The 13,349-nt window shown below is 42.6% G+C and overlaps 2 protein-coding genes and 1 pseudogene across 3 annotated transcripts; 1 reads left to right on the forward strand and 2 right to left on the reverse strand.

Annotated features, from left to right (window-relative positions):
* Positions 1–17: 17 nt before the first annotated feature.
* Positions 18–2,307, forward strand: LOC123466321 (zinc finger protein 329-like). Its single transcript, XM_045171777.1, has 5 exons — positions 18–425; positions 487–1,207; positions 1,269–1,418; positions 1,483–1,657; positions 1,721–2,307. Exons 1-5 carry the CDS (start codon positions 154–156, stop codon positions 2,182–2,184), a joined length of 1,782 nt encoding a protein of 593 aa, XP_045027712.1. The 5' UTR covers positions 18–153; the 3' UTR covers positions 2,185–2,307.
* On the reverse strand, positions 2,260–4,592 carry LOC116920295 (annotated as a pseudogene).
* On the reverse strand, positions 4,247–10,571 carry LOC116920278 (cerebellar degeneration-related protein 2-like). Of its 2 annotated transcripts, none has more exons than XM_032926450.2 (4): positions 9,995–10,571; positions 8,521–8,633; positions 7,272–7,420; positions 4,247–5,556 (listed from the first exon to the last, which is right to left on the reverse strand). In XM_032926450.2, exons 1-4 carry the CDS (start codon positions 10,119–10,121, stop codon positions 4,701–4,703), a joined length of 1,245 nt encoding a protein of 414 aa, XP_032782341.1. In that variant the 5' UTR covers positions 10,122–10,571; the 3' UTR covers positions 4,247–4,700. The 2 variants fall into 2 exon arrangements, with proteins under 2 accessions (XP_032782341.1, XP_032782340.1); XM_032926449.2 differs by lacking the exon at positions 9,995–10,571 and adding an exon at positions 8,745–9,181.
* Positions 10,572–13,349: the final 2,778 nt, after the last annotated feature.

Below are 13,349 nucleotides of genomic sequence, written 5' to 3' on the forward strand. Positions count from 1 at the left end.
CTGAAAGGGTATAAAGATTCCATCAACAGATGGCGTTTTGTTTACGATTTGAGTTGTGGGTTTTTATGCGTTTGACTCGTTAAAATCAATTCCTCGATTTTTTGTTTTTGTTTGTTCCCTTATTTTTATTAAAATGTCCATTTGAATAGCATAATGAGCTCAGAAGAACAGAGCCTCCATCATCTAAGTAATAATTTCCCCGGGCAGCTGTCTGAGTGCCGGCTCTGCTGCCGGTCCAACGAGACGTGTATCGATTTATCTGCTGTTGCAGATGTTATTCCTCTCAGTTATATCCAGAAAAACATAGGAATTAAGTTGAAATTCAATACCCCTAATTTTATTTGTAAACAGTGCACACAGCAGATCCTTGATTGGCAAAAATTTGTTAGGTCCTGCACAGAAGCTCAGTCAGTTGCCAAAGATCGGTGAGGTTGCAGTACAATAAACTGAGAAAATGTTAACTCATAGTTTCTTTTTATTCCCTAGACAAAATTACATCAAAGAGGCTACTGAACAAGCAAATGAAAGACCACACCTACTTGCTGATGAAACAATACAAAATAACATGACAGGAGAGAAGGATTCATCTCAGGAGAATGGCCTGTCGACAATTCCAGATAAGAGATCCCGTTTTACGCTAGAATACCTGGAGCAAAAGATAGGCAGAGTGCTCAAATCAGAAGAAATTGATCAGTTGAAAAAATGTATAGACAAAGGTGACGACAGAGGCATATTTTCCTTCCTGTTTGGAAGTGGAAACAACCAAACGTGGCCTTGTCAGCTGTGTGATGAGATAATTAAAGGGACCATGAAACAAGTTGCCAAACACTACGCACAAGAACACCAAGCCAGCCCATTGTACCCGTGTCAGCTGTGCGGTAAAGTCATCAAGTCTAGCCATACTTACAAAAGACACCGCACCGCCCATCTGTCAGAGTACAAATGCCCGTCTTGCGACAAAGTCTTTCAGGACCGTTCCAAACTTTTGGCTCATAAAGTGGCTCATTCCGACAACAGACCTCACGTTTGCGGCGAATGCGGAAAACAGTACAAGTTGGCCTCGCATCTCAAGTCTCACATGTCCCGTTCACATTTACCCGAATCCGACCGGTTAGCCTTCACCTGCGAAATCTGCGGGAAACGCTTCTCTGCCAAGGGCAATCTAACCACGCATGTTCAAACCACCCATTCGGATTCCAAACCTTACGTAAATCACTGCGTGTCTTGCCTGTCGTCATTAAGTTTTAATTACGTATATTTTCTTCCAGGTTTGCGATCTTTGCGGCAAAGGTGTCAAGACCAAACAAGCTCTCCAGTTTCACCTCAATTCGCACAATGGTGTCAAGCAATTTAGCTGTGGAATATGTTTCATGTCTTTCACGTCGCGGTCCAGCATGGCGTCGCACACCCGCCGACACGTAAATTACGCGTAAATCTCTTTTCATTTATCTCAACCCGACTTATGAAATTGACATCAATTAGACGGGGGAGAAACCGTACCCTTGCAAACAATGCAATAAAACCTTTACTTCCAGTTCGGCAAGGAGTAGCCACAGGCAACACGTTCACGCGACTTCCCGCCAGCACGTTTGTCCACACTGCAGCAAATCTTTCAAAGTCTTACGAGACTTGAAAGTTCATTTGTCGATTCACGTGAGTTGACTCTTTCAAAAACTGTTGTTGTTTTAATCCCCCTTTGAAATGATTTGCAATGAAATAGACGGGGAGAAGCCTTACGTCTGTGACACTTGCGGCAAAGCCTTCCGAGTCGCAGCCAATTTTTACGCTCACCGTAAGACGCACCGCAAAGCTGTCGAGAAAATATCGCTGGATGCAGCCGTGGCTGAGATCGGCCAATTCATTGAGGAACAGCAGCAACAAGAAGAGCAGCAGCAGCCGGCCGAAGAGGTGGAACAAATTCACACGCTACAAATGGCACAGCCGAGATTGAACGACGCCCTGAGTCAAGCCATTCAAGAACATTTGACTCAATCGTGTCTCGTGGTTGGCGGAGATTTCAGCAACGATCCGTCTGCAAGTGCTTCCATGCTTAATCCATATTCAGCTGGGATAGGGACCACCTCTGACGGTCTGGATTATGCAACCATTCATCCAGACGAACAATCATCCACGCCGGGCTATTTAAAGTCCATCCTCATGGGTCAATTTGACGACAAGGATTAGCTTAACGTTGATTGCAATTTTTCATTTGTTTTCTTTTGGCTGTTATCGGAACTATAGTTTTTAAAAAATATCTAATTTGTTTACATTGAAATAAGTTGTATTACATTTAGTAGGCTACTTGAATAATTTCAGTGTTATTAAACTGAAGTTGCTGACTAATCAAAATCGAAATGAATTCTAAGAACAAAGTTTGGGGAATAAGTTTTGAGATAAATTGGCCTCTAAAGTCAGGTGGGTATATGTTGATTGTGATGACTGCGTTATGTTTTTAAAATGGAAAATTCAAGAACGGCGGGACAAGAGGCAACACATTCTTTTCTTTCTAAGCTCGCTGGATCGACACAAACCGTCACTTCTCTTGGTCCTCAGTAGTCATGGCTTTCCACAGATTCGCCTCTTTGGCCTCTTTCTTCTTATTGCGTTCGACGAACGACAATCGATTGGAGATGATGCGTTGAACGAGCAACTCGGTCGTCATCGTACTGCCCGAATCGATCACCATAAACTTGTTGCGCCGTTTGGGTTCCTCGTAAGGGTCACCATCTTCGCCGTCGACGTCGGTAGCGACTGGTGTGGCGCCATGAACAACAAGGTCCACCTTGAAATGGTCCATCATGTCCTTCGACACCGAATAAGGTGCGCCAATGACTACTTCCGAAACGTACTATTCGTGTCACACATTTCCGGTAAAGAATAATTTTTTTTAACTTTAAAAAACAAAAGAACAATGGGAGTTTTGTTGAAATTACCCGACAGGCTAAGACGGAAAGGACTCTTTCATGGAGGTTCATAATGGGGTAATTGGCTCCTTTATACTGGTTGACAACTGGGTCGGTGTGCAAGCCAACAATCAGGATAGTCACCCTGAGCTCTGGCCTTTTCTAGGAAATCAAGATGTCCGACGTGGAACAGATCGAAAGCGCCGGCCACGTAAACGATTTTATCACCTGGCTGAAAATAGAATCAATTTTTTTTTTTACACTTTTGATTTGTAAAAAAAAAAATGAATTCCATTAAACTTACTTTAGGCTCTTTACCCTCACTAAACTGAATGATTTTTTGGGTGGTTGGAAGGAATTGGGACACACCCGTCCATGGCGACCTAGCCGCCGAATCTTCGCTCATTGATTCGGTGCGAGAACGTTCGACTTTGTACTCGCTGTCACCTCGTTGCTGATGCCCTCGCGTCATTAGCAACATGCGGCCAACTAGGTCCGTCGTCGAAACCCCTGGGTTCGCTGACATTCCCTATGAACAAACGAGAACAAATGAAAAAAAAAAAAACTTTTCAAATGCAGTCGAGCGGCAAAACTGAAAGGCAATAAATGAAATTTCAAATACTTGTAACGTCCGGCTGCTTTCACTATGTGATACGTATCCACACCGTCTGCCGTCGTCGTGATATCATCGCCGTGAACGCAGAATTGACAGTCATACTTATCAAGAGTCTCCAGTGTGGTGACATATGGTGCTCCTTCAATGACCTCATCAACCCACTTGATTCCTCTAACCATCTTGTATCTGAGAGCCATGAGAGATAATGGTAAACAGTGCTTAAATATGGAAGATGCCTTGACATACCTTTCCTCTTCAGTGAAAACAGGAGGTCCTTTATGTTTGGTAATCTCCTCATCATTATGGACGCCAACAACCAAGTAATCACCCATGGCCTTGGCCTGTCGTAATGAATTGGCGTGTCCAAAATGAACCATGTCGTAGCTGCAAAAGAATCACCATAAATGGATGAATTAAGTTAGGACGTGGTACTCTCAGCATGAATGGCCAAATAGGGAATTACCATCCGTCACACCACACCCTCACTTGCTGCTTGTTGCCATTCATCTTCGATTATTGGCTACAGGAAGTTAACTAATTGGATTCAGATTTTCTTCTTTTGACTGCAGAGGAAGTCTAATCTAATCTCATTAAGTCCAAAGGTGATGGCAGCTGACAACAGACATGTAAAAAAAACGCTACGGCTGCTGTTTAAAACGTGGACCTTACGTCCTTAAATAAACTAAAGAATGGGAAAGCGCTTTTTTCTTTTCCAAAGGTTTTCCCGTCAGTACAATACTCTGTGTAATGAATAGAGAGGTTCCGTTACACACACAATCACTTGAAAATGTTATAAGAAAAAAAAAAACGATAAGTACGCTAACACAGCAGACAGACAAGGACATTTAGTATCTAAAATAAAAATAATAAGAAATTGGCGAATGGTCGGGCTTGTTACAGTGGCTCCAAGTCCTTGAAAAAGACACGCGCACGAAAATAAAAAGAGAAGGGGATTTTCAAACTAAATTGGAGTGAAAATGAAAAAAAAACAAAAAATAAGGCACTGGAATGTTGGAAAACTGGGACCGTTACAATTTACTGGACAAATGTGAAAAAATGGCACAAAAATAAATTTAAAAAACTATTAAAATGTTTTCTTTCTTCGACACAACAATTTTGCTTTTGCTATTAAATTTTTATTGATACTGTACCCCTAATTTCCAATGCAGAAATGTTAATATTTAAAGATTTTGTTGTATGACGGCAAAGATTTCACGGAAGAGACTCCTGATATCCGCCCAATCGGCGGATGACGTTGTCGTTGCAATTGTTTTCGCTGGGAGATCGATCATCAACGGATCGGTTTGAGTGGCTTTGGCGACAGACGATCGCTGATTGTCTTCCGAGAATCCGGACGAAGACGAATCCGAGCAGAGCTCCTCATCTTCGCTGCACAATTTGCGGATCATGCCGGAGCCGACGAGCGAAACGGATCCGCTGTTGTCCCACGCGTCCCGCCATTGAGCCGAGCTGAAATCCGTGCTGGACGAAATGAGAAGCTCTTCGCTGAGCGACAGGCTGACCGGAGCCAACGAAGCCGGATCACATCCGATGGATGCACTGCTGCTAAGATGGCCGCTACTAGCCATGACGGATTGCTGTTGATGGAGTCGCTGATTCTCCTGCTGCAAGCCAATGACTTCCGCCTCCAATTGCATCCGCTTTCTCTTCTCCTCCATCCAGTCGGTTTCCATCAAATGGAGACGTTCCTCCACTTCGGCCAGATCATCCACCAGCCGGCAGACGGTCATCGTGTCCTCCATTTGAACCTTGCGGCTGTTGTTGGTCATGGTGGAACATTGGAGAGAGTGGAACGGATTCTGCTGGTGGACGGAGGCGGAAGCGATGGCCGTCGATGGCAACTCCTCCGCATCGTCGTCGTCTTGTTCTTCCATGAGCAGCAGTTGTTGCTGTTGTCTCTGCTGTTGCAGCAATCGCAGTTGGCATCGCGATTGAGATTCAGCCGCCCTTGACGCGTCCAGCAGCCGTTGCAATTCGTCTCCTCTCTCTTCGGCCGCCTCCATGTTCGTCTTCAAACTAATTGAGAACAAAAAGGAAATGGAGAAAATGAATTGCCGCCAATAGAAATTCGATTTTCCCTTTCTTTCTTTCTTATTTTTTTGTGAATCAATTGCGGAGATGACCGCCAGCCACCAAAGTGTCCACTCCACCCACCCAAAACCCAAACAAAAAAATTTTGATTTTCAATTTCGAAAAAAAAAAAGGAAAACTTTTATGAATAGGTAACATAAAATCAAACAAAAAAATAAAGTGGGAGGAACTGATTAATGTGATTTTCTTAAATACAAGAGAAGCTGAACGTAATGCGCACGACTGCGCAATTAGGCGATCGGGCATGGCACGAACTGGGGAAAAAATGTCGCCACAAATCTTTTTCTCCGTCTGTCTGCGTAGAAAAAGAGCATTTCCCCTCTGAAATTGTGAATGACCTATTAACAATCACGCAGAGTTGCAGTCGTGTCGTTCAAAATCGAGCTCGCCAGACTCGTCCACATCCCTCGTCCACCGGCCGCATCCAACCACAACTTGCACGTATAGACACGTTATAACGAGAGCGGCTATCAGAACATAACAAAACACGCATGTGAGATACGACAAGACTTTTCTTTTTCTTTCATAGCTGAACGAACGTATGTAGATAAGACACACATCACGCTCGGGATGATTTCGTGAAAGTGGTGCGACCTCCTTCGACCGGCGCAAACACAACGATCTTGACACAGTCTTTTCGCGACGAAGAGAACACACAAAAACAAGTCCAGACATTAATTTTTGTGGTTCAAGTAGATTTAAAATGGAAAAAATAAAAAAATGAAACGGTCAGTTCGGCGACCGCTCTTTTTTAGGCGTTTCACGCTGTTCGTCGTAGTCCAGCGACAACGTGAAACGGCTATCATCCACGTAAATAACAAGAAAGAATGCGACCTTGGCGAGTCGAAACCATGTAAGCAAACCCATAAAAACAAAATAAATGGATCACAACAACTGGACTATTAAAAAAAGAAAAGGTAACAAGAAAAAAAATAAATAAAAGATAATTCAAATGTTTTGTTTGTAAATGGCTGGCCGTAATGTTCATCTCGACGTCGTTACGAAGGTCATTGGCTGTTAACCGGTTATTTAACCTTTTGCGTGTTCCTTTCGTTTTGAAAAAAAAACCCATTCCCATCAAATCCGTCGAAAGGAATTTCAAAGAAAAGGTCAGACCTAAACTGCGCCCTTCTTTTCTACTTTGACAGCGGAGGGGGAGAAGCCATGATGAATAGGGTACAATAATAATTCCCAGGGTTGCATGTCTACGGGATTCGTGCGATTGAAAAACGGTGAACTTTTCTGAACGGGATTTTCGTTTGTCTTTCTTTACATGAACGGATGTGTCGTACTGCACAACTTCTGTCGCTACAGGGGTTATTACTATTGTTATTCTCTTCGAATTTGTTTTTGTGTTCGGTGTGTGCGTGGGAGTTGGTGAGAGCTCAGTGACATCAAGCCTCGATGAGTTGCCAACCGTAACGGATTCTGACACTCAATTTTTCTAGTCTGCAAAAGAAACAGACAAACAAACGGGAATGATGGCCTTTTGTTTTTTCTTTGAAGAATGAAGACATCACTTATGAGTATCAAACATTGAGTTATATATAAAGGCTAATTGAATTGGCCTACCTTCCAATATAAAAAATAGCCCTTCAAATCCTATAGAGAAATAGAAAATAGAAATGACAAATATTTACGTAATATGTCGCTGTCGTTCGGCTTCGATCTGATGACGGAGACGAAGTTTGGCCCGTTCGCACTCGGCGACCGAGGCTTCCAGCTGCTCGCACAGTCTCAGACGCGATTCGGTGGCCTGGCGTAACAGTCGATTCTGCTTGCTCAAGTACTGTGTCCATCCAAACAGCACCAAGTCAGCCGAACATAACACAAATACATCACACAACACACGTCAAAGAAAGAAAGAAATGAATCATTTGTCTCTCTCTCATCTCCTTTTGGTTGGTTTGTTCCAAAAGACTTTCACGGGACGTTCTAAACACCACCACCACCAAAAGCCAATTGCATAACATAACAGTTGATTCCCCCTCTTCGTTGAATGCATGGCAGTTGACACCTCGTTTTGAACGACATGACGTGCGTTGAGATTGCCATGCGAGTGCAAGAGAGAATTCTACGCATTCCCGCTACTATAATCAAATAGAAATTCATTGCAACGACACACGCAAACAAAAATGAAAGGTGACGGTTCCTTATGTTTCTATTCCCAGATAGGGCAACCCAACCTGTTCACTGTTTGTGTGTGTGTGCGGCGATAATCAGTCGCCTTTTTTTTTTTTTTTCATTATTCTAACGGGGGATGGATAGAGACGGTTTGTTTCTGTAGAGAAACAGCGGCTGGTTGGCCCCGTGAAAACGCTTTGTGTGTGTTCTTGTTCCGTTAAGTCGAACCCCCCCCCCCATTTTTTAAAGAAAAATTGTATACAAGGAACTGCACGATTTAAATTTTTAAATGACAACATTTCAGGGACGGGATAGTTTTGTTTGTTTTTGTTTTTTTTTCCCGCGAAAGAACTTCCGCCATCGTGATGAATGGCCGACATTTTTTTTATAGTCGCAGCTCGTTTCCTGTCTGGCTCATTTGAATAGTTTATACATTCGTTTCTTTGGAATAGGGGACTATCAAAAAAACAAAAAAAACATTTTGGCGCCATCGTTAAATGCAGAAACAGATGGAAAGAATAAAAAAAAAAGTAAAAAGAAATTTCGTTTACGAGAGGGGCGTGAAGAATGGCAACGGCCCAAACGAACGGAACTGACGCAAGTTCACGCGAGCGGGAAAGAGACAAATTAAAGTCGGCCAAAATGAGGAGTGCAAAGAAACGGGTTTTCATCGTTCAAGTTAAGTCAGAGCCGAAAAAAAAAAAAAAAAAAACGAATGCCAAACTTCAAATTTCAAAGTCAAATATAATACAGAAGAGACAGTACCTGCATTTCTTGCGTTTGGTCGTCGATGACGGCCTGCTGCTGCCGGACAGTTGATTCCAGTTGGCGGTTGCGCTCCAGTAGCGTCCGTCCGAGTTCAGCTGCCGCTTCCACATCTTTTGTTTTGTTTTTTTTTATTCCGAAAGAAATGACAATTTTCATGAGCTAATTGATTCAAATGAATTGATTCGCACAATTCGAAATGAGGCGAAAGGAAAATGAAGAACCTTGGGGGCCTTTAAGACATTCGATTTCGACGGAATAATCCCAATACTCCATTGAATTGTGACCCGAATCGTAATACAAACGATCTGGTAGATGTTGACTGGCGTTTGATTTATGAAGCTCATCACGCGACATTGAAAAAAAACAAGCGAAATTCGCCGAACGGAACGGATCACGACGGACACGCACTAAAAATCGATTCAATTACGTCAATCCGCAAGATTTTAATTTTGGAACAAAACAAAAAACCGAAACACCGGAGAGAGATAATGAAACTGTTGCGCTAATTCAACTGCGGGTTGAAATACACACACACATACACACGCAACAAAAAAAATAAAAATAAACAAAATTAAATGGAAGGCACACGGACGGCCGCGCTCGATGAACATCAAGTCAATGCCACAACTGGCGATCCTCTCAACCGAGTTGCTACGTTTTCTCTCCACTACGCTTCTACACACACACACAGCCGGTGTGTGTGTGTGTGTGTCTACTACGTTTTTTTTTAGGGGGGGTTTCTTTTGAAGGGGAAAATGCTACAAGCGGTGGCGCCACCAAACAGCTCTTTTTATTTTTGGGCTTGTTTTTAGGAACCATAAAATGCGCTAATAAACATTTTCACGGATGCCATCGATGGTGGTCCGTGAAAGAAAAAACGTTTTCTGAATCATGGCTTTTGTTTTCTATTGGAAAACGGGGGCCATTTTCATAATAGGTCCAAATGAATAGAGTCATCTTCAAACATTTGATCGAAATCAAAAGGAGAACAAGTCATCGTGACTGAGGATTTTCCTTCATGCTAATCTACCGCTGCCCCCCTTTTCCTTTTTTCTTTTATAAATCCCAAGGAGACATTTTTTTTTGTATGTGTGTGAATCGTTTCATCTTCTCAAGAAAGAAAGAAAAAAAAAAAGAATTTCGGGTTTGTTTTTCTGCTGAAGTGAAAGTTCTACTTTTTGTATCGTTCGAGGCTTTTCACGTCACGATTGCCTGATCATTCCTTCGTTTCTTTCTTTCTAACTTCAAACAACCCAATTCTCCATCATCTTCTTCATTTTTAAACTAAGCCCTCAATTTAAAAACAAAAACAAAAACGAGATAACATTTCTACAAGTGTCGAGCGGAAGTTGATCATTTCCGACCGGGCCAGCCAAATAAATCGGAAAACAAAAAATAAAAAATTCTTAAAAAAAAAACAAACAAACAAAGAGTTGGAATGATGTAGTAGATAGTAGTATAGGAGTAGTACCTTGAGCAATCCAACACCAGTTCCACTCGTTGAGGAATTCTTCATGACTCAGTTTGGTCCTGTTGCTCTCGGCTACGCTGACGGCGGCGGTCAAACTGGCGCTCGTTGCGGCTAAATTGAACGCCATCCACACAGAAGAGGCGCGCACACAACTTGCTCTTCTTCCAACAACAGCAACACGCAGACACACACACACACACACGCACGCACAGACAGAAGTAAAAGTCAAAGTAATTATATCAACCGAAAGCGAACGCCTTCGCCGAACGAAACGTTTCCAATTTCAAGGACGTCCCAACGAATCGTCTAGCGCATCTTTGAACGTTTCGAACGCAATTGTCATGGCGCCGCCAGGTGTGTGTGCCACACGCGTCCAGCGGTTCGTGACGCCCGGGCCCAAGAAATAAAAGAGACGTGTGCAATTCGACCAAAGACTGGCAGACGACTGGACAGGCAAAGACGAGATGGGGATCGTGTGGCGTGAGGCCAAGATGGCCGTTGGGTTTGAAACGTGCGCCGACCTTGTTGATGATAAACCGAAGAAAGAAAAAAAGGAAAAAAAAAAAAAGGAAAAAAAGGTGTGTGACCTTTCACCTGTTTTTCATGTTTTTTTTGTTTTTTTAACAACTGGTTGGCCCTAACGGATGGAACAACAGGCGAGGCCGTGCCGGGCGTCGGTCGGGACCCGACAACAAACAACGAAAACTACATGATTCTTCCATTATAATTGATCATTTGCTTCAAGTACAAACACACGCAGCACAAACGACACTGGCCCTTATCAAATAATCAACTGTTTTTTTCTGTTTCTTTCACGATTTAAACGATCGTGTGCAACGTATGGGATTGCGTCAACGGTTATTCGATGGTTCGTTCGTTCGAATTCTTTCAATGGCAACGCTGCCTTTTTTTTCCTTATTAGCGATTTGTCAACTGAATTTGCACACACACACAACTGAGACGTTACTTAAGAAACACACACACACACAACACAAAGAAACCCAGTAACACGCAACGACGACACAGCCGGCCGGGTGTAACACCCCCCTCTCAACACACAACAGCTGAGTGAAAGTGTTTCACGCGTTCGTTTTTTTTTTATGTAAAGAAGAAGGAGAATTCGATACACCGAAACCGAACAATTGACAAACACCCAACTGTATGTAGGCGACGATTATATAGCCAACAATGGGTTTGTTTTTTAGCGCTTCACACTTTCATTTCGGCGTGCAGAAAACAAACAAACATTTGAAAACTTGAAAACCGAAGAAGAACAATGACGTCACAGCTGCACGGCGACACCACACGCCAAACCTCCCCTCAAAAAAGGGGAAACGTTCTTTCGTTCGGACGTCCAATCAGCCCATCAGACGGACAACGACTGACGTCTCTACACAGATCGCGAGAGTCGCCGTTCTTTTTCGTGATTCTGTTGCAGCCGAGAGGGTGTGGCAACTACACAGCCGAAAGGAGATCTTTCTCACACACACTTGGCCTGAAAGGAACGGAGCTGAACCACACGCTTAGACAGTTTTGTATGTTCTGAACGATCGGAACGAGAAGAAGAAAAAATACAAAAATTAAAATAAAACAAGTCTTGTATGTATACCCCGCCTTTTCATTCCGATAGCAACGCCCACCCCCCTTTTTCTCTTTTCTTGTTTCGAATGGAGAGAAAAAGGATAGCCAAGGCCATTGTTTGGCATCACGTTCAGGTCATAGCTCTCTTTTTTTCTCTCGATTTGCTCAAGCGTTTGATATAGGCTGCAAGACTACACGACATCTCTGCATTTGTTTTTGTTTTTTGGTTTGTTCTCAGGTGGCGACATCACCACACGGCGTGAAAATGAGTATCACCTTTTCGTGTTTCGTCTTCATCGCCGCATGACTCGATTTGCGCTCTGTTTCCCTTGTTACAAGTTCCCTTTTTTGTTGGAATCCTCAAATGCAAATGAGCCAAATTTGTCCCGAGGCTACATCCGTTTGTGTGTGCGTTTGTACTGTAATATTTCCTGATTTCATCCGAAAGTTTGAATAGCCCTGGATGGATCTAGTCGACCGGTCAGATGCTGTGCGAAATCACGACCGTATAGATACAAGAGAAGTTGGGGGGGAAACGAAAGGCAACGACTTCACGTCTTACCATGATTGCGCAACGCAAACTTTCATTTCGTGAAGCGGCGGAATTGCGGCGATTAGACGAAGAGAAAGAAAAGAAAAACTAAAAAAAACAAATCTAAATAATCCAGAGGAAAGGCTTGGATGTAATTATAGCATATTTTTCTTTTTCTAAATCGAACCGAAAACAAAAGAAAGTTATTCAAGATTTGTTCTTTTCTCCCCCCGTTATTCTTTTGTTTTGGTTTTTTTTTTTTCTTTAAGAGAAGAGAGGGGGAGGTTTGTTCACCTGGAAATTCCTGAAATTCTGGGCCACCTAAAAAAATAAAAAAAACAGAACCTGATGTTGACATCCAGAGTTCATCCGCAATTTCTTCTATTTTTTTAATTTTTTTTACGGTTTGACAAGTTTCGCACCCGAGTCATTGATTGCTGTTAACACAGTGCCCTGATTATGCGAGAGATGTGTAGACACTGGGTCGCATTTTACTATACCTGTAATTGATTGACGAAATGCTTCTATTACAGCCCCCGCCGCTGATTAGCACGGCACACGAATCATTCGAGAAAGAAAGGGTTATACGGTTGGCAGCACCGAAAGATTGTCTATTCATTGAACGAACTGTTGAAAGTAATCACAAAAGAAGTTGAAAGAGAGACGCCCTAATTGCTCAGATTATATATCCTTCTCTCTAGATTGTTGTGACGTAGACTGACCTGTAGTGAAGAATGAAAAAGGATCTAGACGAACAGAAATGGATCTGAGAGATTTCATTCTTTTTGCGCGTGACTGCCATTTGCGACTGTGTTAGGATTCATTAACCTCGTCAACCCCCTCCTTCAATGTTTTTAGTTGGTACTAAATTTATAGCAGTTTCTCTTCTGACTTCACTCTTGGAGGATTTTTATTTTTTAATTTGATGGTTTTGAAATTATCGTGAAAGGCAACGCTCGTAAAAGAAGAAAAACTAATTGAAAAATAGGCACTCAACTTTCAATTGATGATCTGCGTGATTCTCTTTTTTTGTCGTTGAATAAATTATACGACCCGTTTATTTAGATTTGCGAAGCGTGAGACACGGAAGAATAAAAAAGAACATACCGCCAGTACTTCCCGTATATTCGAATTTTTTTTGTTGTTGTTGTTTCCCGAACGCTATGCAGTTCCTTGTGTGTGTGTGTGTACAAAAGAAAGAAAAATGTGCACGCTTTCACCGTACGTGCCGTTATTAGACGC

This window comes from Daphnia magna, linkage group LG4 (assembly GCF_020631705.1).
Source record: "Daphnia magna isolate NIES linkage group LG4, ASM2063170v1.1, whole genome shotgun sequence".
Lineage (NCBI taxonomy): Eukaryota > Metazoa > Arthropoda > Branchiopoda > Diplostraca > Daphniidae > Daphnia > Daphnia magna.